Genomic DNA, 26,322 nt, shown 5'->3' on the forward strand with positions numbered 1-26,322 from the left:
TTCTCAGTCTGTTACCATGGTCATGACCAGGTGCGCCATGCTACACATTCTGTTCATCATTAACAAGAGGTGCACAATATTGATATTATAAAATTATGAAATTGAATGTTTCCTGTAATTAAAAAAGGAAAACTATTGACTCCCTGTTTACTGAATATAATGTTTCTCACTTCATCTGTTGTGACCACATTACAAAATACTAATAGTAAGTTTTTTTTAAAATTCAGGTTCATAATCAATTACAGATCAGAGAATACATGCAGTATGTTGTAGTACATATCGCAAAACATAAATCATTATTGCAATAAATTGCAATACAAAATTCTAGGAAATACCCATCACATAACTCATGGTCAGTCATTCAGCAATACCAGCTGAAGGGTCATTGGCAGCATCAAAACTATTATTTCTTGATTTGCGTAATCTTGATTCTGATTAGACCTTTGTTGATGGTCTGCCAATAAAAAACAGATGCTTAAGCTGGAGGAAATCAGAATGTACAGCTGAACCCCAATGTCTCGAACTCGGTTGAGACGAATTTTCGGTTGTGCTGAACTCATCTCTTGGTCCCTGCTGATTTCCTTATATTTATCGGAGCAGTGGGGTAGCCTAGTGGTTAAAGCGTTGGCTCGTCACCACGAAGACCCGGGTTCGAATCCCTACATGGGTACAATGTGTGAAGCCCATTTCTGGTGTCCCCCGCCATGATGTTGCTGGAATATTGCTAAAAGCGGCGTAAAACCAAACTCAGTCAGTCAGTCCTTATATTTATCACTATTTTTACCTGATGTCTCGAACTAGATGTGTCGAATTCCCGGTTGTGTCAAAGTCATTTTAGGGTCCCCAAAAGCCCTAAGTTCAAGTTTACCCTTTTGTCCCGAACTGTCAGAGTTGGCTCTTACAACTGAAAACTTCACTCGTGCAAACAAAAGTCGTGCTTATAAAAGTGCTACCAAAAGATCAAGGGTGAGGATGTTGTAAGTACTTTGGTCGTGTTGGAACTTGGTCATTTCAATGCTGACGGATGTGTTGAACACCTGGATAAGTCAAACTTTTTCCCAATGACCCGACGAGTTTGACAGGGTTTGCCTATACAATAATTGAAGCAGCTGTACGAGCGATGCAGTTGGTTGGTTGGTTTATTTAACGCTGCACTCAGCAATATTGCAGCTATATGGCATCACTCTGTAAATAATCGAGTCTGGACCAGACAATCCAGTGATCATGAGCATGAGCATCAATCTATGCAATTGGGATACAATGACATGTGCCAACCAAGTCAGCAAGCCTGACCACCCGTTGGTATGCCCTGATTGTGCACTTTAGATTAATTATGTGATAATGGCAACTGATATGCCTGTTGGTAAGGGAGTTGCTGCTGTTGACAACAAAATCTGCTGTTAACATTTCCTGAAAGCGATGTTGGTTGCAAATTTCAGTCTTGGCCCAAACCCTTTGAGTCGACTAGCCCAAACTTAGGGCACGGGCAGCCCTGTCCTCATGGCACTGTGTCTACAGAGTTGTGTCCCTTGGACACCCCTGAAACCCATGATTTTAGGTTCAAATCTCAATCTACCCCATAAAGTTTCTTGGTTTTGCTGCACCATACCAGGGCCTAGATTTTCGAAGCTCTCTTAGTGCTAAGATAGTCGTAAGTTAGTGTTAATGTATGGCACTTACGACTATCTTAGCGTTAAGAGAGCTTTGAAAATCTAGGCCCAGTACTCCAAGATTTCACCAAAGTGATAAAAGTCCAAGATCTGCAACACTTGGGGATATACTCCCACACTGGGAGACATGATATAAATAAAAATGCAGTTCAAAGCAGGAAACATTCTCTCACACTATCTGGATTCTTAACATCATATTTAGCTTATTCTACTGCTATGTGGACTTTTATTAGCCACCTGAAAGATTGAACAGGATTTTACTTGATTCAGGCTTTGGACCCTGGATAAAATATCAGACTGGTAGGTTATCTTGGTATTTGGACAGACTGCCATCACTATCTACATCAAACACAGGATCCAAGTGCAGCTCCAACAATACATACCAACAGCTAGACAAGGTTCAGAGGTGCCAGCCTGCCCCGTTTTAAATCACAGTTAGCATTTATGTATTTCAGTCTGTGCCAAAATACTCTTACTTACGTTTTTCCCTGGACATTTAGGAGCATGGTATGCCTGCAACAATATTGACAGCACTAAAAAGCAGTCTTTCACTCATTAATCTGCGTACAAAAGCTTGGAACAAATCCATAATTGCTCATTTCGTTTGCTTGATCTCTGGTTAGACACATGTTAGATGCTCAAGCAGAATAGATCTATGCTCATCAGACTCAAGTTGGGCTGAATTTAAAATTGAATTCCAGTATATCAATATGATCATGAATGATGGGTTTCTTGTTACTGAATCAGTACCCAAAATTAGTGTGAATTTGTGGAAATATATTTCACAGCAAATTGTTTATTAAGATATTTGCACTTTGATCATCAGCTGAGTTAATGAATAGTCCTTTACTGTGATAAACAGGCAGATAGCATGGCTGGCTAGGAGTGTCCAACAGATGACATCCTTACCTTGTCATCTTGCTGACTGTATTAACCTCCTAGGTCATGAGGACAGGGTGTTTCATCTTTGGAATGAAAGGTGTGTAGTTTGACTACCTGTAGTGTTGGGAATTGGTTAAAATCTCATAATTGATGATTGGTCCATTACAACCGATCAATCATTGAAAATAATTGTTTAGGGTAATTCATCAAATATTCCTGTTATCTTTGTTAATGTCAGAACAAACAAAATAAATAACAAAAAACAGGTTTTTGCAAATTGCACAAAATGCATTTTCTAATTTCACATATTTAAAGTATGTGTTAAGAACATTAATTTCAGGGAACCTTTAAGATAAATTCAGTCATGAATGAGTTTGTAGTGCTTATGAAATGCGAATTTAATGACACAGACAAAACCAACCTGGTTAAAAATATTGTTAATGCAAACACGTTTTCCCAAAGAGTTCGTGTTCGAATATGAGAAAACATCTACGATTGCTTGGTCGTTTAGACATTGCGACCAATCTTCGATTATTTCAATTAATTGGACCACCACTAACTACTAGTATGGGACTCGGAAATTCAGTCACTACATGGGTGACTAATGCATACGCTGAGCATATTCAGATGAAATTTCAGGAAAATTGGCATCAGTAACTTACTGTACGGTTTCCCGGGACGTGTCTTCTGTTTATGGATGCCATGTAGTCATCCCACAATGGAGACATCCATGTCTTGTCGGCTTGCTGACCCTTTGGTCTTGTGGATGAGTAGGGCTACGAAATATAACTGGTTCAGATATAATATAATTACCGGTTCAGACATGAAAACGATACGTACTACGATACCGCAATCGAAAACTGGTATTTTTACATGCTTTCGGAAAACTTCGTAACACTCGGAAATCTTCGGATATTTCCTTGTTTCATTTGTGCCAAATATTGTTTACATTTTTTGTCATGATTAAAAGTTTTTATTAAAGCTTAATCAAGCATAGTGATTTTGTTGTGTTTTTGCTTTATAAATCAAGCATTAACTCGATTATATGTAGTTTTTAAAAAAAAAAAGACTTCTTGCAATATATTGCAATACATATCACAATATATGCTTTCGCATCGCAATATTAAAATTCCCTGCTATACAAACACACACACACACACACACACACACCCTAATGGATGAGGCATCAGAGTTCAGATTAGGTCTATGGTTCAAATCTCCACACTGGACTCTGAGATATTATGGCCACGACAGTTACAATGATTTTATTCTGTTCACATCTTTTGTGTAAAATGTGCTACATATATTTGACACTAAGACCAAGTTTACAAATGTTGACAGATTTAGATAAGAATTCAAGTGCATCATTTTTTATTTTTAATGATTTTGAGATCTCTAACATAAGATGTGGTCCATTTGCTCAAAGCAATCTTAGCATGACGATAATGATAACTCCACTCTGTAACATAGGATTAGGATAGTCATAACACTAAGATAGCATTGTGCACGTGGACCCTGGAGACATCTTACTCCCAAATGATGCTAGTTTTGCTGTATTTCTCAGTTTATTTGTCCAGTAAACATGTGTATTTTTCTATTCCAGTATCCACACTTCCTGAAAAGAGATTGCAATAAACTACAAGTCATGTTGCAGAGGAGGAAAAAATATAAAAACCGGACCATCTTGGGATTTAAAACATTAGCGATTGGTCAAGTCAATATGTCACATGTAAGTATAACATAAGTATTAGAAATACTACGTAGTGTAGAAGTGAGTTTAGTTTTACACCACACTCAGCAATGTTCCAGCTATATAGTGGCAGTCTGTAAATAATGGAGTCTGGACCAGACAATCCAGTGATCAACATCATGAGCATCGATCTCGGCAGCTGGGATATGATGACATGTGTCAATCAAGTCAGCAAGCCTGTCCACCCGATCCCATTAGTCGCCTCTTATGACAAGCATGGGTAGCTGAAGACCAATTCTAATCCGGATGCTGTCTCTGAGGTCAATGTGTCAGGTGTTCAGTTGTGACACATTTGCAATCAGTGAGGTCAGTATGTCAGGTAAGTAGTTTCAACACATCAGCAATCTGTCAGGTTGATATAGCACATAGTATAGCACTGACAAAGTAGGGAATTACTGCCGTATATCCAGTTTTATCTATTATGTTAGTGGAACTAAATACTAATGCACATGGACTACTAACATTATTCCTGCCCTAGTTTATCACAGCTGTTCATCAAGCCTACAGTTGAATGTTTGGATGTCTGCCATGGTGAGACTGACATTCTTGATATCTTGCGGGCAGGCTACTGATCAGTTTAGGATTAATTAAACCCTGATTAAATGCTGCCCTTTTGACTGAGCTGCAGTAATTCCAGCCCTGATATTGCTACTGTCTCCTTGTAATGGTGCCTGATTGCCATTACCAGTTCACAGACCCATTACCCTTGGAATTGCTTCTTGACCTCCCCCATTTTCTGGTAATGTGTTAAAGGAATGTTATCTGTCTGTTATTCGTACAGACTCTTGTTTTGAGGGAGGAAATTTGGTGAAGTCTTACCTGTTGAACTTTGGTATTTGAACATGTTATTTCTGAGAAAATGTTATTTCTGAGAAATTATTTATGTTAATATTGAATTCGTATTTTTTTATACATGAACTGTGATACTCAACCCACTGTTTTACTATCCTTTGTCAACAGACCTTTAAATATATAGCAGTTTCAAGCAGTATGGGGATCCCCTTAAGTTCGGATGCTGTGAAGCTTATGCTTCCCGGCTCATTATCACAGAAGCGCTCAGGTGTGTGTGCAGATGATACACATGTAGAGCAATTTCATTAGAAACATCTGTAATGTCTCAGTTGGGCACACGGGAAGTATGTTTTGACTTTGAGTCGTGAATGTTTACGAACAGATGTAGAAGAATAATACATCATCATTACATGACTCAAGGACGATTATTTTTGGTTTCTGAAGACAACTCATAATTTGAGTACATTATAGACCGACATATTACAAAATGTAGAGCTGCAATAACAAAGCTTATATTTAGTTCCCATATGTTATTGATTGAGAGAAGCAGACATCCTGAGCTCAAGATAAAACCTAATGAAAGATGCTCTCCCTGTGTAAAAATGTTTAATAATGTCATTTCTTAAAATGAGTTGATCAGGAATCAGTAGTTACCAAAATATATATGTATGTTTCCCAATGTGATTAATTTCATTAGTATATTCAAACAGACACACTCTCATATTTTGTTTAGCTATTCAGAGTTTATCATCTGAGAAATGTTCATAAGAAACTAAGGGTGTATTGTTATGGTGTCTATCAATAACAACATGTTCATGTTATAGTAATTAATATACTCTGGTGTTTGGTCTGTGGACCCGTGAAGATCCGGGGAGAATAGGTCTTCAGCAACCCATTCTTGTCATAAAAGGCGACTATGCTTGTCGTAAAAGGCGACTAACGGGATCGGGTGGTCAGGCTCGCTGACTTGGTTGACACATGTCATCGGTTCCCAATTGCGAAGATCGATGCTCATGCTGTTGATCACTGGATTGACTGGTCCAGACTCGATTATTTACAGACCGCCACCATATAGCTGGAATATTGCTGAGTGCGGTGTAAAACTAAACTCACTTACTCACTCTTTGGTCTGTGGTAATGTAAAGATAGATTAAGATGATGAAGTTGCGTTTTTAGAGTCTGCGACGAATCCGTGCCTTTTGCTTTGGCAATGTTTTTGTTTCTCTAATACTTGGACTGTTTTGATTAGTTAGCATGAAGTTTGGATATAGCCTATGGCTATGTCAGACCTGGTTAGAGTGACATTAGGTGTTTCATCATGTTCTGCTGCTGGAGTCGAGTTAATGTGCATATTGTACCTATTAGTTCAGACGTATTGCCAGGCGGTAGGGGTGTAACAATACAGTATGGCACGATACCATACAGATCCTGATAATATGGGTGTAATATGATTTGTATCCCGATACATTAATTTTCTTTCTTAAGTTCATGTTCTCTCCCATTCTGTAAGTGAATCACAACCGTAAACCATTTGTTTGTGGGATTGTTACACTAGTGGTTAACTTGGTTAAACAGACATGAGAATCTTCCACGGATCCGTGGATTTCTGGGATTTTTGTTTCATTTTGAACGTTTGTGAGATCCATGTAAATCTGCAATAAATGACCCCCAAGACCCCCGCCTAAATTTTCAGTGTTTTTTGTGCTCTACCGTTCTCATGTCTGGTTAAAGCGTTTTTTCGTCATGCGTAAGACCTGGGTTCGATTCACCACATTGGTGCAATGTGTGAGCAATTTCTGGTGTCCCCCGCCGTGATATTGCTGGAATATTGCTAAAAGCGGTGTAAAACCATACTCACTCATGACTTTGTTTGTAAATTTCAGATAGCGAAAATGGGATGTTTGTATGGGAGGAGCATAAAATGTTGGGCAATGCCGATTTTGGTAGCTATAGCCTATAAAAACAATACTGGAACATCTGCAAAATCACATTCTTGAACAGTTTTTGTTATGATTCACATGTTTTTACATAAATATAACTTAAAATGTACTGAATTGCATGTATTACGAGACAGAAGTTGTAAATGAATGTATTATATAGTGAGCCTTGTATCAAGATATCATGCTGTACTGTCATGATATCACCACTACCAGATATGGACAATATTTTCTGCCTTCATGGTTTTGAATTATTTCAGAAAATAAATACAGAATTGATAATGATATTAACCTCAGTTCCATTTAGATTTCATTGAAATAATTTCCGGTCAGAAATGTCCATGCATTAAATGGACCATTGTTAATGAATGTAGCATTGCTGATGATTGAACAAAAATACTTAGTCATAATCATTAAGCCTGAAAATCTAGTATTGAGTTTGAATGTTAGAATTTGTCAAAAAAATCCCCCATTTTCAAAGGTAACACAACGATAATGAACAAGCTATTCAATGAATGATGGTTAATGATCATACTTTCCACACAACTCATCAAAGCAAGTTATGACTGGTATTTATAAAATCCAGTTGGTTTAGATCAATAAGACTCCAATTCACCTCATGAATCTAGGATCAATAGATGGACGTTTTGAAAAATAAAGGCATTAAAGTAGATTCGTCTCAAGCGAATTAAAGAAGAAGAATAATGAACAAAATAAAGAGTACAACATGTGTTTAGTTTTCTCCTGAGGTAAAGATAAATGCTATTGATGGATATAAAGATGTATTGCTTATTGATGGTGTCATTTCATAGATGGAAAGAAGGAAACAACTATCAAAACATTCTATCTTACAAGGAATCTTAACATATTGTTTTGATGAGATGTTTTAAATTGCTGACATCCTGAACATTCAATGGCGTTGAATTGCTCAACAAATACCAAATAATTTCGCATCATCTGACCAATCAATTTTCAGAATGCTAAATGTTTAAAGGGGAACAACTCAAGTCTGGACATAAAAGACTTTAACTTAATATCCTTTACAATTTATTTCAATTCCATTTTCTGTTATTTTAGTCTGTATATTTTTTTAATGTATGAAATCTGGTAAACAATTGCCTTTATTAATGTAACTAATTTTATGGCTTTCGAGAGATAATCTGTGTTTCACAGATAACAGGATCAGTGAACATGATGAGGTTTTAATGTTTAGGTTTATATTACTGCTTTGAATGTCATTTCAAAATACATTGTTAATGTACCTCTGAGTTGAAGATAGTGAGCACTTAAGAAAAAACCCAGTCTTGAGCAGAATATTGATTTTATTCCCAATTTGAGTTCCAGCACATTTAGTTATAAAACAAGAATATCCCGCAAGGCCTTGTTAGTTCTTTGGGCACTACCAGTTCTCCCTGAAATTATTAGTATTTATTTATTTTTTATTATTGGATATTTATATAGTGCATATATCCACGTACTAGTGCATGCTCAAGGTGCTGGTGTTTTTTTCCCTTGATCATTGGATGTCAATCTCAATGGCACATCTTATTATCAATCTCAACTCCCTGGGGAACATACAGCTCTTGCAGCCACTAGGCGCACCGAGTTATTGCGGCTTTCCCATCCTTTCCCATCCACCCATTCACAGCTGGGTGGACTGGGACACATAGTCACAGTACTTTGTCCAAGTTTACTGCACGTAGCTGTACCCGCAACTAGGTGTTTGCACGTATTTCTGTGGCCACCATCAGGTCATATACCAACGGATTCGTGGGTTCTTTTTTAAGTGCACAGTAGTGGTGTTCGATTAATTGAAATAATCGAAGATTGATCGCAGTGACCAAACGACCAAGCAATCGATCACATTTTCTCATAATCGAACATAAACGATTTTGGAACTACTGTTTTAGTCTTTGAAATACTTGACAATGGAACATATCTTAGAAGTTGTCAGGGCATGAAAACGTGTTTAATTCTTAGAAAACTCACTTCACTAACTGAAAAGCCATGACTGAATATTTCTTGAAGACTCCGGGAAGTTTATGTTCATGATATATTAGTCATCACTTTAAAGTAGCAAGTTGCATCATGTTATAAATATCTGCAATAACAACCTGGATAGGAAAATCTGAAAAATGACGCTAACCAATTTTTTCGATGATTGTTCGTTGGTAATGAAACAATCATCAATTGTGAGATTTCAACCAATTCCCAACACTAGTGCACGGGGTTGTGTACTGTACACTAGGGGTTGTGACAACACTGATTATGGATAGCAGAGCATGTTTGCAATTAGGTGGCTTTATCCCCTTTTTCCCTAGGCTGTATATTCTATGGTAGCATCAGGATCCCGCCATTTCTGTGTTTTTGACAATCATTCAGGTTGACAGATTCATCAATTTGTTTAGGTTGATGCATATCATGATGGAGTCTGTATGACAAGTGGGTTTGTGTATCAGTACACTTGTCAGATGTGGTACGTGTACTCATTGTTCAGTGTGTTTCCAGAAAAACAGACAAATCCATTGGGACATCTCCCATCACATCCAAACACACAGAAATACTTAGATAAGACATGCATAAATCTGGAGCCATGATTTGCATTGTTTCATGTACTGCTGTAAGAAGTTGTTATAAGGAAAGAGAGCCTTTGTTGGTGTTTGTCAGTTTGTGTGTTGTACTCGAAAACAGTCATCTCAAGGGCTGTGTTTGTAGTATTCACGGTTTGATGTATGCAGACACATGAAAACACAGCTGGATATCTAAAGCTGTAAGCAAGGAATTCTCGGCACTCATCTGGTTCCCTTGACGAAACAAACGAAGGAATTCAAAGTAGTGCGAACAGTATGACTAGAACACCATGGCCCTCTCACTTGTAATCCTGCCGAGCTAGACAGGTGTCTGGATGGAATCCCATCTGCGGGGTACATGGGAAAGATGCAGTGAGAAAACACACAAACACACTACTTAGATGACAATCCCCTTTCAACAAGGCTTCACAGCTATGTCGGTCCTATCGATCGTCACAGTTGTAGTCTATTTGAAAGGTCAGGCACATTAACGCAACAGGTTGTCCTAATCAAGCTGTACTCCACATCACAAGTCCATTGTCGGGCTGCCAAAGACTTTTCAGAATATGGCATTACAGCTTCCTATTCACCTGTTTTTGTTTGTTGATGTGTTGAAACTGATGGAAAGGTCAAGTGAGGGGTGTATTGTGTGCTTAGCTCTTTCCAAGCCATTAAACCATGGACACTGATACAAGAGCGTGTGTAAATTTAATTGGAATGGTTTATCAAGTGGAAGCAGTTTTCAAGTAGAAATTAACAATCTTTTGATGTTATTGTATTGATGTGTGAAAACAACATCCAGGGAAAACAGACATATATTGACTGATATTAATTATGTACTCTTGGGGGATTACTCAACAGGTGCCTAGCTGGTTGTAAGAGCCAATGAAAATGATGATTGGGTGGCCACTCTATTTCATCTGGGCCCCATTCCAGATCATAGCTTAAATACTTGCACATACACCCACAACAGTCTATACATGATGTAATAACTGATGTTAATCGTTAATCCTTAGGGAACTCCTTAATATGGTTGTAAGAAGAGCAAATGAAAACGAGGATTGGGTGGTTGCTGTTTTTATCTGGACCCCATTCCACAAAGAGATCATAGCTTAAATTCTTGCACGTGGACACTGCTCCAGCACTGGGGATTAAAGTTAGACAAGAAAACATGTAATTCATTATCAAAGTTTGAAACTTTATTGACTGTTCCCATCACCCCTGATAATTATAAGGTAAAATCCCATCACAAGTATAATAATGAAGATTTGCAATCAGTCCCTGATATTAAAACTCAACATCGCTCTATTTCTTATCCTGTTTCGCCATCATTCCAAGTGGTGTTTATTTGTGACTAGTCCTGCATGTTGTTTAGTTGCTCTTTGGGTATTGTGCAACAAATACAAACTTCTGTGGTTGATAAGAAGTAGCAGGAAATTCCTGGCATACTCACTAAATACCCCCTTTGTTGCATTTTTCTTGGCAAGTGTCAGCTGTAAGCAGACCTCAAATGCTTTGTCTGTCTGAATTATCTGAAACTTGCATGTAGGATTGTGCAGGGGATTTTGGCATGCTTGCATAGGTACAGCATCGATGCAATGGAATTTCTTGTATCCATAGTTACCATTAGGTCCGGCAATCACCATGTAATTTACCGCTTTGAGCTATTTTAGTTGCCAACTCTGGCATTATCAATGGGAAATCTGTTTTTTATTGCGGAATCCGGTATGCTTTATTCTTTGGGGTCCATTGTCATGATTATATAAATGGCCATCTAAACTTGACAGTAATGATGCAAATGTTCTTTATGTCTTCTGGACAGAAGAACAGGTTTCGGCACCAGCAGTGTCGCATAAATGTGACAAGAATGTACAGTTGGACAGAAAGGAATTTCTTTTCTGTTTTTAAAACTTTTAAAAAAATAATGATATCATTCTGGATTCTTGACATGAACATGACCTATAACAAAGTATTCTTTTTACAGAGCAGATCTAAACAAATATTTTATCTTGACATGTAACCAAAATGTATAAGGTGCTGAGGAGGATTATTGTGATATCAGGTGCTGGGACATGTCTTCATCAAGGATCATTGATCAACATCTGCTAACTGTCACTTGTACTCCGAACCCTATTACAACCCGTGAAGATCCGGGGTAGAATAGGTCTTCAGCAACCCATGCTTGCCACAAAAGGCAGCTATGCTTGTCGTAAGAAGTGACTAACGGATCGGGTGGTCAGGCTCGCTGACTTGGTTGACACATGTCATCGGTTTCCAATTGCGCAGATCCATGCTCATGCTGTTGATCACTGGATTGTCTGGTCCAGACTCGATTATTTACAGACCGCCGACCATATAGCTGGAATATTGCTGAGTGCGGCGTAAAACTAAACTCACTCACTCACTGAACCCTATAACAGTATTTCTCCCCTGAGTGTTGTTATTGTGTTACAATGTTTCTGGTGAGATTCAGTGGAGGACAGTGGTTTGCTAGTTAGTATGTTCTTCTGAGAGACGGGCAGTGGGGTAGCCTACTGGTTAAAGCGTTAAAGCTCATTCATCGCGCCGAAGACCGAGCCTGATTCCCACATGGGTACAATGTGAAGCCCATTTCTGTTGTCCCCCGCCGTGCTGTTGCTGGAATATTGCTATAAAGCTGCGTAAAACCATACTCACTCACTCATTCTTTTGAGAGTCAGGAGTAATCTGGAAGCTTCTAGAGCAGCATAGGTTAATCCAGCTAAGTGAACAGTGTGTGAGTGAGTTTAGTTTATGCCGCTTTTAGCAATAATCCATCAATATCATGGCGGGGAACACCAGAAATGGTCTTCACACATTGTACCCATGTGGGAAATCAAACCCGGGCCTTCGGCGTGACAAGCGAAAACTATAACCACAAGGCTACCCCACCGCCTACTTATGTGAAGTGATTTATTGCAATATCAGGCACATATCTCTGGCATTAGTCTGTCTCAGAGTCCCTGAACCACATTTTTTTCCTCCTGCTTAGCCCTCCCTGCAATGCTAAAGCCCAAAATAAGGCAAGTCTAGATTTCTTCAGGTTCTGAATCTCCCATCTCACTGGGGCTCCTTTTCAATTTAAAAGGGTTTATTTGTTACTATCAAAATTATATATTCAGATACTAATGTATATTCAGCCTAGTCCGATCTTAGAAACTTGACCACAATTATTGCTGTTTGAATGTTAATATCACTGACTTAATGGCCATTACCACTGCCATTTTGTTTCAAGCTGCCTTTGTCATTGTGCTGCCATTGAAGTTTGGACTGCCACTCTAATGTGTACTATAATTTGTATTGATTTGTAAACCAAGTTAATTTTAGAATACAATTGGTAATTGTGTAAGATTTCTTTGTTTGTTGGTTTCACACTGAATATGTATAGATTTCTGGGTTTAGTTATTGTTTGAACAGGAAATCCAGACAGCACATCCTAGACTCATTTGATGGTTGCCCTGTAGCTTATTAACTTATAACCTGATGTTGTCTCCTGGATGTAGGCAATGATGAAAGTAAAATGTTTTATTCATGAAAATATGCAATGTCTGTTGTAGTTTCATCTCCGTGTCAGTAACCATTTCAATGGCTTCAACACACCAAGGATTTCTGGCTGTATTTCATTCCTACCTTTGAGATTGACGTGTTATGTGTTGAAAGTCCCTGTGTACTCGTGAGGATCTGGGTTAGAATTGATCTTCAGCAACCTATGCTTGTCGTAAGAGGCAACTAACAGGATCAGGTGGTCAGGCTCGCTGACATCGTTAACACATGTCATTGTATCCCAGTTGCGTAGATCAATGCTCATGCTGTTGATAACTGGACTGGTCCAGACTTGATAATTTACAGACTTCCGCCATATAGCTACAATATTGCTGAGTGTGGTGTAAAACTAAACTAAACTCACTCACTCACTTCAGGAATTGTAATAAAGGGCAGGTAACTCTAACCAGCATTCCCTAAAACAAAATATAAAGTGCCTATGGAGCACAATGCCCTTCATGTTGTTTGTATGGGAATATAGCTGATGGGGTTGTTGTCAGCACACCTTATACATCTGTGTACTGGGGTACATTTGAATGAACAATAACTACCAACAGTCTCAAGACTACCGACCCGTGAAGATCCGGGGTAGAATTGGTCTTCAGCAACCCATGCTTGCCACAAAAGGCGACTATGCTTGTCATAAGAGGTGACTAACGGGATCAGGTGGTCAGGCTCGCTGACTTGGTTGACACATGTCATCGGTTCCCAATTCGCAGATCGATGCTCATGCTGTTGATCACTGGATTGTCTGGTCCAGACTCGATTATTTACAGACCGCCGACCATATAGCTGGAATATTGCTGAGTGCGGCGTAAAACTAAACTCACTCACTCACTCACTCAAGACTACCCCTGTGTACATGAATGTACCTTGCAATAACATTTTGTGAAACACTGACATCCTCATCGGTTCCTTTCATGACATCATTGAAGATTTGTGTGTATGCAGACAGTCCATAGTCAATAATAGATTAAAACTGATTTTTTTTATCTACGTGCAGATGGCATTGATCAATATGACCCACATTTAAGGCTGATAGAGATCACATGTACCCTTGTGTGAGAGTGGGTACATTTAAGTCTTAAGGAGTAGTTTTGGACTCTAGGAGTACTTTTTCATTTGACCCATGAAGGTCTGGGTTAGAATTGATCTTCAGCAACCCATGCTTGTCGTAAGAGGTGACTGAGGGATCGGGTGGTCAGGCTCGCTGACTTGGTTGACACATGTCATCGGTTCCCAATTGCGCAGATCGATGCTCATGCTGTTGATCACTGGATTGTCTGGTCCAGACTCGATTATTTACAGACCACCACCATATAGCTGGAATATTGCTGAGTATGGCATAAAACTGAACTTACTGAAGATCCAGGGTAGAATTGGTCTTCAGCAACCCATGCTTGCCACAAAAAGGCAACTATGCTTGTCATAAGAGGTGACTAACGGGATCGGGTGGTCAGGCTCGCTGACTTGGTTGACACATGTCATCGGTTCCCAATTCGCAGATCGATGCTCATGCTGTTGATCACTGGATTGTCTGGTCCAGACTCGATTATTTACAGACCGCCACCATATAGCTGGAATATTGCTGAGTGCGGCGTAAAACTAAACTCACTCACTCACTCACTCAAGACTACCCCTGTGTACATGAATGTACCTTGCAATAACATTTTGTGAAACACTGACATCCTCATCGGTTCCTTTCATGACATCATTGAAGATTTGTGTGTATGCAGACAGTTCATAGTCAATAATAGATTAAAACTGAATTTTTTTTATGTACATGCAGATGACATTGAGCCAATATGACCCCCATTTAAGGCTGATAGAGATCACATGTACCTTGTGTGAGAGTGGGTACATTTAAGTCTTAAGGAGTAGTTTTGGAACTCTGGGAGTACTTTTTCATTTGACCCATGAAGGTCCGGGTTAGAATTGATCTTCAGTAACCCATGCTTGTCGTAAGAGGCGACTGAGGGATCGGGTGGTCAGGCTCGCTGACTTGGTTGACACATGTCATCGGTTCCCAATTGTGCAGATCGATGCTCATGCTGTTGATCACTGGATTGTCTGATCCAGACTCGATTATTTACAGACCGCCACCATATAGCTGGAATATTGCTGAGTGCGACGTAAAACCAAACTCACTCACTGTTTCATTTACCCAGAAGTGTACATGGTAGTATAAGGTGTGATGACTATGACCCATTCAGCCACATTTAAGGCCCTTGGGGCTTGTTTTGTACACTTTAGACATCAATTTAGAGAACTTTATCACTCTTTCCAGAAAGGACATCCTTCTGCAGGACTTAACTATGTCTTTCCTGCAAATGTATAGGTCATGCAAATGGGGTCTCAGAATAAATAAATAAATAAGTAAGTCAATCAATTAATCAATTAATCAATCAATATTGTTTTTGCCGAAATCGAAAGGCCAAAACCATAATATATTTGTGTTTTTGGCATAATACTAAGCTTGCTGTATGGTAGGGTAAACTTAAGTGTGTTTTGGGCCTATTTTCTAGGCATGCTTTATGGTAAGGTAAACTTCAAGGAAATTAGTGGTTGTACCAGACCTTTGCTCTGCTAATACCTCAGTCATGTCTCCATCAGCACATGAACTGTTGCTTACATTACTGCAGCTTAGTCTGTGGATTGATAGCCTGAGGTCAAGAGGTCAAACATGAAACTACTTTATGCCCGATACACTTTGATTTTGAGATGATTCAGTAAGTACGCCAGCAGCTCTCAAGGGCCACATGCTCATAAATGAAGCTTGGTGTGAGTTTTCCTTTCATATCTACCATAAAGCTTTGAGTATGGGAGTTACGGCAGTCATAGCTGTAAACTTGAATTTGTGAACAAAGCCCTGGCTAAATGTTGTCATTATTCCATGACATCGTCTTTGTGCATTATTTACATGTTTACCTCCCATATATTTGCATCAAGCATTGGCTATTTAATGCTATAGTGATATATTTGCAATATTAATTGCAATTTTAGGCTGGTTGGGTGGCCGAGTGGTTAAAGTGTTCACTCTTCACGCCAAAGACCCAGGTTCTATTCCCATGTGTACAATGTGTGAAGCCCATTTCTGGTATCCCCGTCTTTGTCTCACAGTCTTTGATCTGTATCATTTCATCGTCCATCGAGCCCTTATCATAATTTCATACCTCTAAATGAAGCCAGTCTAGGTTACAGAATGATACCTGTAACTCACATCTTCCTGGGCTTCGTTTCAATTTAAATGTCTTCTCTCAGAAGTGTTGGTTTTAGAGACTAAATGTAAGTCTAGCATGGATCTAATGACATACCTGTAAATGTTCACCCCAAGTATGACCCGACAAACCTCAACAGTCTGTTTCACCTGGCTTCAGTGCCGACTTGCTGGAACCAAACTTCTTCCCCAAAACTGGCTAAAGATCTCCAGGACATCCCATATATTCAACCCCCCATCATTTGTGTCATTCCAGGATGGGGCCAGGGGTGTCCCAGTGGTCAAAGATGCCACAATTTGCTGAGAGTTGTATTCCTTGGGAATACCAGAAACTTCATTTCATGGGTTCAAATCCAAGCATGTCCTAATCATGTTTCTAGGTTTGTCCACACCATACATGTATGTGCGAAGTTCGCGAACACCTGGTATCATCACTATTGCATAGTGATTCATAAACACATGCTGTCATCATATCGCATGGTGACAATCACTGGATTGTTTGGTTTAGACCTGTGTTGTTTACAAACAACATCATACAGCTGTAATACTGCTGAAACAAATACCTGCTCATGATATAGTCACAATTGTACAATAGACTCTGCTTTTGACAGAGATTTCTTATGAATGTGGAAAGGGAATGTCGCTTTAATTATAGCGCACTGTCCAAGACCTGTGTCACATTGAATTTTTCCCACAGCAAGCCTTCTGAAATAATTTAAATATAATTGAAAAACTGTGCAAAGCAGCATTAAATTATGCTCAACCTTCATTGCTAGTCTTGTGTGTTCCAGGTATTACAGAGGTCTGTAGACAAGGAGTTGAGGATGTTCTCTGACCTCAAGGAACGAACCAACGCTGTAGCTCACATAATGGTGCTTGCTTTATCTAGTCAGCCAGTGGACCACGAAGAGAATGGTCATCGAAAACAAACATCATCTGATGTCGGTAAGTCAGCGCTGATGGAGACTTCAGTTTGTTTTTCTTTTTGCTGTAATCATTGTATAGATATCGACCCTGTCTGGATCCAGAGACACTTTCAGTGACTCCATAGTGATGTCAGAGTTGAAGTATCTGATGCTGGCCAGATTGTTTGAAACATTGGAATAACAATATATTCTCATGTGAATGTTTGTTTGTTTTCGGTTTTCTTGTTTATGTGTTTCTTTATTTTGGGTTTTTGTGTTGTTGGTTTTTTTTGTTTTTTTTGTTAAATCCCCCAATTTTCGAGCAAAATGATGGCAGTCTCTTAGAAATTGATTTGTATTAGACAATCCAGTGATTGACTTCATGAGCATTGATCTATTCATTGATTCCTTAGCTAACATTTAGAGTGACTGCTTGCCATCATATGCTTACTATACTAAAGGGGTTATCAGGAGTGGAAATAACCCATTGCCCAACGTCCGAGTCCAGTGTTTTTTCTGTCGGGCAAGCAAATTTGTATATCACACTGTACCGGTGCCCAGTTGACTTTCCAATGTTAATTATGGTGTGTATTTAAGAAAAGCAACAAGAAAACGTCCGGTATATTGGACAAATTATCAGGGCAAGTGATTTTACATGTGCTACTGTTCGAGAGTACACTAGCAATTTTATAGTTATTTCCTATAGGGGTTATGCAAGTGATAGAAATATGGAAACATGGCAGTTGTGTTTGTGGTGATGGCAAGTTAAATTATTGATAGTTGACATCAATACCTGGCTAGCATATGAATAATTTCTACAGATTTGCAGATATGAAAGGCATGCAGAGACTCTAATAAATACACTTTAACCTTCTAGCACCGAACTGGCAGCTTGGGTTATCAGGGGTAATAATGTGTTAGCGCTTTTAACAGTATTTGGTTATTGTGTCTATTTAAACTGATTGTATTTTATTAACCATGGACATACAACACTTATGGCATGCATAGCAGTTCAGTGATATGTTACGTCCCTCACAGTTTTCCAATAATTCTGCTTATTCGGGGCCCATAGTTGACAGCTTAACCCAAACATTCCACTTGAAGATCCAGGTTAGAACCGATCTTCAGCAACCCATACTTGTTGTAATTCAACTATAGTCTGTTTGCAGTGAAAACGTACCGATGAATTTAAATTTAAACAAACAAGTAAATCGAATAAATTGAAGTTAAGATTGAGATTCCTCATATTTTTACCTTGCCAACTGAATATTTAAATCTCAGCATTTTATTCAACTTAGGATAAGAGTTGTTTAACAAACGATCATAGTTTCAAATCGCTATTATTGGTTTGTATTACAAGGGTGTATGCACATTAAATGAAACACCGAGAACAAGTAGAGTTGGTCTAAGTTAACGCTCATCACGAACCGCACGTGCATTTGTTTCACTGTTCCAACTACTGCGCTTACCCCCTTGTAATACAAACCAATAATAGCGATTTGAATGTATGATCGTTTGTTAAACTACTTTTATCTTAAGATGAGAAAAATTCTGAGATTTAAATGTTCAATTGGCAAGGTCAAATTATGAGGATTCACAATCTTAATTCCACTCAATTTGATGTACTTTTTTGTTTAAAGGGAAATTCATCGGCACGTTTTCACTGCAAATAGACTATAAGGGGATCGTGTCAATCATAGGATTCTCTGGTCCTGTCTCAGATTATTTACAAATAGCCATCATATAGGTTGAGTATTGCTGAGTGAGGCATTAACAACAAAAGTTTGGATGAGTTAAGCCGACAACTTGTATCTGTCGTGTTAGTGTTGTATTACTAGTATTTTCTTTGGTAAGAAACATTATTAAATGTTTTAAATTAGTGTGTTGGAGCCAGCTGTTTTGGTTTGTTTTTTATATGAATAATTTGGTGGCTCAAATTTATAAATTATGTAAGTGGGTGTTTTTCCAGCTATGTTCCTCACTGCTCAGTTAATGGAACTTTGAATACACAGTGTAAATGTCAACTGAAAACCAGCAATTTACAGGAATGAGACATTCATCATGTATTCATTCACAAATGTTTGGTACGTCATGCTCATATACAACTTTTTGTTGGGGATTCTACATGTCTGTTGAGTAGTGGTGTTCCAATTAATTGAAATAGTCAAAGATTGGTCGAAGTGACCAAACGACCAAGCAGTTGATCACATTTTCTCGTAATCGAACACAAACGATTTTGAAACTACTGTTTAAGTCTTTGAAACACTCAACGATGGAATATATCTTCGAAGTTGTCAGGGCCTGAAAGCGTGTGTAATTCTTAGAAAACTCACTTCACTAACTGAAAAGTCATGACGGAATATTTCTTGAATATTCCAAGAAGTTCTGACCACAACCGCTTGAGGGAGAGCAATCTCTACGTCTTTCGAATGTAATTCACTGGGGTTTTTGAAAAGCTGAAATATGATCTCATTAGCATGGAGATATTGATCTTGATCAGGTGATTGTCCTCACCTGTCAGATATGTTGTGCCTTGTTATGCAGGATTGCTGCTAATTTGGGGCCATTTTCACATGCATGGACACTAAATCACAAACGATGGAATCGAGGAAGGCACATTTCAGCTGACATTTTGTCTGGTGGTCCTTGAGTCTATTTAGCTAGTCAAGTGAAATGAGTGTTCCTCTCTTGTCAGGTGGCATTGACGTAACCTTTAATATGTCAGGGGTTGAAAAATGTTGTAAGTGTTGGTGAACGAGTAGAATACGTCACATTTCATATTTCATCAAAGTGCAGTACAAGTCCTTACAGACTTATGTTTAAGGAAGATGTCTTGGGAGGAGAAAAATCCTGAAGAATCTCTCATCAGTGTGAATTTGCTGATCCGTTCAGGGCTCCAGATAATTTTTCAGCATCAGGAGTACGTACTCCTTATTTGTTCAATATAGGAGTACCTGAAAACCTTAAGAGTACATTTAGAGTACTGAATGGAATTTAATGGAGTACCAGTAATCTGGTGTTTCGTTTCATATATGCGCCACAACATTGCTACTCTTGTGTGAACAGGTAAAAACCCAATAAAACAATACTTTTTTCAGATAAATACGTCTGTAAATGATTCTAAGACTGTGACATCTGCTGTGGTGCGTATCTGCTACGTTTTCTAAATTATTTCCTGCCGTATCGTGCATATGTTTTAGCCGTACATACGCCGATACGGCCCTTATCTGGAGCCCTGCCATTTAAGCCAGTATTGTATTCATTTGCTGGTGTCAGGTACCGTTGGGTTTTGTTGTTTGCATCAATGTTATTTTGGCAGTTAGATAGACCTACTTTCCAAGAAATAAAACACAAGTCATGTTGAACTCATCAAGGAAAAGTAAACGTGTAATGTGACAGCGATTTGGATTCAATGCATGTAGATCCGTGAATTCAATCCTGTACCAGTCATTGTCATCCAAGATACTCACATAACCAATAAGCTGAGAGAGAATATTGGATTTCAGATCATCCAGGTGGACCTTCTCCATATTCAGAATTTATACCATGCCTTGGTTTATGCCGAGTGCGATAGATTGTAAGATTCAGGGGCTAATCAGATTCAGATACTTTGTAAGAAGGCTTTAAAAGATCCTGGAATCCACCAGTGCAAGTTGGAAGTATATTTGTGCCAATGGTGGAGTTGAATTCGCTCACCTATTTGCAAATACCTGGCTTCATTACAAGTTTATGTTGGTTCATAAACACAAGCCGTTGATACAGTCATTCACGTACAAGACTCTGATGTTAAACATTTCTTGTGAATATGAATATGGCTTTTGTCACTTTTATTATCCTTGTGTGCTTTTGTGTTGCTTACAGTGAGCATGACCAGTTAGTCAGGTACAGCTTGTATACTTGTTATGGTATAAAATTAACTATTCATTAAGTCTCAGCTTGCAGTATTGTCAGTTGTCAGAAGGTTTTGGCAGTGGTACTTAAAGGGGCTCTCTTGCAGAGTAACCTCAGTGAAAAACACAAGTATCACAATTGCTCTGTGGAATGGCAAAATGTTTCCTCATGAACTGCGTAAAGCTGTCAGACAGATGTCTGCATACTTAGTTAGATCAGGCGGAGCTGTTTGAAGTGCAGTGACATTATTTAGTAATGGAATACATGCAGTTGCAGACCAGGTAGCAGGATGTGCATTTCATGGAGCAGACAAAGAGTGAGCAACACTTTCAGTTCTTCTGAAGTAGACCGCCTCCGTGGTGTAGTGGTTAGAGCGTCCGCCCGGAGAGCGGAAGGTCGCGGGTTCGATCCCCGACCGCGTCATACCAAAAGACGTTAAAATATGGTACTTGTTGGTCCCTGCCTGGCGTTCGGCATTAATGGGTACAACAAGGACTGGTCGGCTCGGAGTCAGTATAATGTGTCTGAGTGGGGTATTCATGCTTCACTGCGGCATGGTATCTCAGTGGGCTAGCACTATAAAACCAGCTTCAGTCTGGGCTAGTACAAGCAGCCGCACATACACATACACACGCATGCATGTCGTCATATGAGCAAAATATTCTCAAGCACGACGTAAAACCCAATTTCACCTCACCTCTTCTGAAGTACTGACTTGAAATTCCTAACCTCTAAGCCGCTTCTGTCATGCAACTTGTGCATGATGAAAAGAAACTGAGAACACTTTGGCACCAACTAAGGTTTTCAGTACAGTTTGAAACGTGACTGCCTCAGTCAGCAAAACAACGTAGTTAACAGTTGGCTGCTCTTTGAATCAAAAAAAGGACTCAGTACAGAGTATTTGTTACAATGTAAACACATTATCTGTTTGCCTGTGTCTATCCACAGAGGTGTAGATGGTGTTTTGAGATTTTTCTCCAATTATAAACATGCTTGTGGTGAATGTAATTCACAGTGGCAATTGGTGCCTACTGGAAGTCATTTTCTGAAATTTGTTTTGACAAACTTTACGAACTTTGTTCTGTTATGAAAATTTCATGGAGTACGCCAAGGATTTATTTATTTTTGGCCTGGAGTTTGGGCAACATTAGATTAGTTTTGTTGAAGGTTTATCAGGGTTTTTAGGAATCCTTTTGGTGAAGGAAGTTGTGTTTAGATATCAACAGTACTGATAACCCTGGGGTCCTATTTATCAGGGAATCTGTCTGTTCCAAGGATTACTGTGCAGAAATGGCATATGCCATTCCTTAAAGCATTCCTTACCCAATGAATGCAGCAGGACTTCCCCTGCAGTAACAGACAGAAGATAGTTGTTGCACTAAGACCATTTCATTGAATCTGGGGGGGCGGTGGGGTAGCCTAGTGGTTAAAGCGTTGGCTCGTCACGCCGAAGACCCGGGTTCGAATCCCCACATGGGTACAATGTGTGAAGCCCATTTCTGGTGTCCCCTGCCGTGATGTTGCTGGAATATTGCTAAAAGCGGCGTAAAACTAAACTCAGTCAGTCATTGAATCTGGGCCAGTGAACAACAGATCTGCCGTACCTTACTCTACCTTAAGGTTGTGAGGATCAGGTCACTAAGGTTTGAACCACCTTGGCATTAAAACCCAATCTATTTACCTTTCAACCATGTGGAGCTTAGGGCTTATGGTGCTTCAGATTGCCAGGGGGTCGGAAAAAAACAAGAGTCTGTCCCTACTTTGAGATATTGATGTTCTCAGAAAACAACCCATTTGATATTGAATTTTGGGAGGAGGGCCTGTGATTTACAAAATATATTAAATAGATTTTTGCTTCAGATTTTACCATAAAATCATCTGTTTCCCTTGAGAGGAAAATATGTGCTTGAATGATATTGGTGAGTCTACTATGCATGTACAGTGTGGCTGCCATATTGGAGATACTTTCCTGTCAGGAAACCCTAGCCCCCTATCCTTCCTGTAGGGTGTATTGTTTCCCCTTCTACAGGTGATTCCACTCTGGAACTGATCTTGCAGCGATCGGAAGTGTTGTCTCTCGGCCTTGTTGATTACATTTAGGATGAATTTGTTCATTACAGGTGGGATGAAGGCACTTGTTGATAACATTTAGGATGAAGGCACTAGTTGATTACAGGTGGGATGAAGGCACTTGTTGATAACATTTAGGATGAAAGCACTAGTTGATTACAGGTGGGATGAAGGCACTTGTTGATAACATTTAGGATGAAAGCACTAGTTGATTACAGGTGGGATGAAGGACAGTTTGCCCAGGATGAAGCACTAGTTGCAGGTGGGATGAAGGTACTTGTTGATAAGGAATAGGATGAATGCACTAGTTGATTTAATTGATTTCTAGTTGATTACTGTTGAACTTGTTGCTTACAGTTTCAGGAGAGAAAATTGTGTGTTGCTTGTCTAAGAAAGTGTGTGTATTAAACCACCACTACATATACATACCTATAAGATGTAAAGTGTTTGATCTAAGGAGTCGATAGGTGCGAGTACATAGTCACTTAGTCACATAGTTGCCAGGTAGATGTTTCAAGGCTTTAGATCGATGTGTAAAATTGCCAGGTGGATCAAGGTGCCAAGTAGATGTATTGAGGTGTCAGGTAGATGTATTTAGATGCCAAGTAGATGTATTGAGGTGCCAGGTAGATGTATTGAGTTGACAGGTAGATATATTGAGGTGTCAGGTAGATGTATTTAGATGCCAAGTAGATGTATTGAGGTGCCAGGTAGATGTCAGGTAGATGTAGGTAGAGTTGACAAGTAGGTGTCAAGTAGATGTATTGACTTGCCAGGTAGATGTTTTGAGGTGCCAGGTAGATGTATTGAGTTGACAAGTAGATGGTAGATGTTTTGAGTTGCCAAGTAGATGTATTGAGGTGCCAGGTAGATGTTTTGAGTTGACAGGTAGATGTATTGAGGTGCCAGGTAGATGTTTTGAGTTGACAGGTAGATGTATTGAGGTGCCAGGTAGATGTTTTGAGTTGACAGGTAGATGTATCGAGGTGCCAGGTAGATGTTTGGCGTAGCCAGGTAGATGTAGTTGATCAACAGGTAGATGTGATAGCCCCTGTTAGATGCAGCGTGTCATGCAGAGGAGTACAATGCTGGGCAGATGTGTTATGTAGGGTTGGGTATTGAGAATATTATTTGACTTGAATATTGGAATAACACAGGAAATGTGTTGTAGCAGCTGGAAAATGTATGGAACCATTCAGAAGATGTATAGAACCAGCTGGAAAATGCATGGAACCATACCAAAGATGTAAGGAAGAAACTAGAAAATGCATGGAACCATTCCAAAGATGTAAGGAAGAAACTGGTAAATGTATGGAACCATTCAGGATATTTAAAGAAGCACCTGGCATAATATATGGCACCATTCAGATGATGTATGGAAGCCCCTGCAAATGTATGGTTCCATTCAGGAGATGTAAGGAAGCAGCTGGAAAATGGATAATTCTGTAGATTTTCCCACCATGACATATACCAAGGGCAGTGTCTGCCTGCCTCACTTGATTCAGTTATGCTCAAGTTGAATTGAATTATGGGGAATCGCTAAATTAGGTTTGTCTGCAAACCTTTAATTCAATCTGAATATTGCTTTCACTGCAGTCTTGGTATTGGGAAAGTTTTAATTGTTCAGAAGATAAGGTTTTCCCTGAAGTCTTGTAAAAAAAGATAAATCTTTCGTTGTAATCCTTCCCAACAGACCGACTGCCACATAGACAAGGACGGACTGTAAGTTTGGTGGTGAATTAGTGACAATCAATATAGTTAGATGTGGTAAACCCTTCTCCAGCCTACCTTACATACTCATTGGGCACTGCTGTGTTAAGAAATGTGAATGTTGGTGGGTCCCTCCCTCTCCCTCTCCCTCACTCTCACTCTCCTTCCTTCCTTCCCTTTTTCTCTCACTCACTCTCTCCCTTTCCTCCTATCTTTCCTTGATTTCTCTTCCACTCTCTCCTTCCTTCTCACCCCCCTTTCTCTTCTTTCTCTTCCACTTCCCCTCTCCCTTTCTCCATGTTTCTTCTTGATTTCTCTTTCACTCCCTTTCTCCTTTTCTTTTCGTTTGATTTCTCTTCCGCTCCCTCTCTCACTGTCTCTTCTTGATTCTTTTCCAGTCCTTCTCTTCCCCTCTCTCTCCTTCCTTCTTTCTCTTCTACTCCCTGTCTCCCTTTCTCCCTGTCTCTTCCTCTTGATTTTTGACCGCCTCCGTGGTGTAGTGGTTAGAGCGTCTGCCCGGAGAGCGGAAGGTCGCGGGTTCGATCCCCGACCTCGTCATACCAAAAGATGTTAAAATATGGTACTTGTTGGTCCCTGCCTGGCGCACGGCATTAATGGGTACAACAAGGACTGGTCGGTTTGGAGTCAGTATAATGTGTCTGAGTGGGGTATTCCTGCTTCACTGCGGCATGGTATCTCAGTGAGCTAGCACTATAAAACCAGCTTAAGTCTGGGCTAGTACAAGCAGCCGCACATACACATACATACACCTGCTCGTCGTCATATGAGCGAAATATTCTCAAGCACGACTTTAAACCCAATTTCAGCTCACCTCACCTCTTGATTTCTCTTCCACTCCCTCTTTCCTTCTCCCTCCTTTCTTTTTCACTCTCTCCTACTCCTTCTTTCTCCTTCTTCAATCTATCTTATTTGCCTTCTTCCCTCTCCTGCCCATGATTATTACTGAGGGCAATTGTATAACACTGGGGACCACTTGTTCGATATGTGTGTGAAATGATTCATAATCATACAAACATCCAAAACATAAAATCAACACCCACACCTCTACCTCAGCTACATTGTCAACAAATTCCTATATTTTGGCTGTCATCACACTATAAAAATCTTCAAGTTTTCCAACATATGTCCTTCTTTCTGTCAACTATCCATAATTAGTTGTTCCACTGATAGTATCTTCCTTCTTAAGCGCCTTGTGCATGCAGTGAAACCAAACCTGCCAGTCAGTCCACACATCTATAATAATCTCCTGTTACAATCTTCCATATCAAGATATTAGTTTGGTGTTATTTTAGAATTTGTTGACACTGCATAATATTCCAAGAACGTACAGAGTTCCAGTGGAAATC

At 39.4% G+C, this 26,322-nt stretch overlaps 1 protein-coding gene and 1 long non-coding RNA gene across 2 annotated transcripts in view; one reads left to right on the forward strand and one right to left on the reverse strand.

Moving 5' to 3' along the window:
• The window catches only part of LOC124289799 (phosphofurin acidic cluster sorting protein 2-like), a 146,450-nt gene that overhangs the window by 61,545 nt on the left and 58,583 nt on the right, over nt 1–26,322 (forward strand). Inside the window, exons 4-5 of the mRNA XM_046726466.1 lie at nt 4,156–4,281; nt 17,171–17,324. Coding sequence (XP_046582422.1) covers nt 4,156–4,281; nt 17,171–17,324 — 280 coding nt within the window. The remainder of the gene's footprint in view (nt 1–4,155; nt 4,282–17,170; nt 17,325–26,322) is intronic.
• Nucleotides 19,462–24,714, reverse strand: LOC124289874. The gene is made up of 3 exons (XR_006901777.1): nt 24,705–24,714; nt 22,251–22,256; nt 19,462–19,669 (listed from the first exon to the last, which is right to left on the reverse strand). It is a non-coding gene; the product is annotated as an uncharacterized LOC124289874 (long non-coding RNA).

The sequence above is a fragment of the Haliotis rubra genome, unplaced genomic scaffold, assembly GCF_003918875.1.
Source record: "Haliotis rubra isolate DU_JTF1 unplaced genomic scaffold, ASM391887v1 Scf45, whole genome shotgun sequence".
Taxonomy (NCBI): Eukaryota; Metazoa; Mollusca; class Gastropoda; order Lepetellida; family Haliotidae; genus Haliotis; species Haliotis rubra.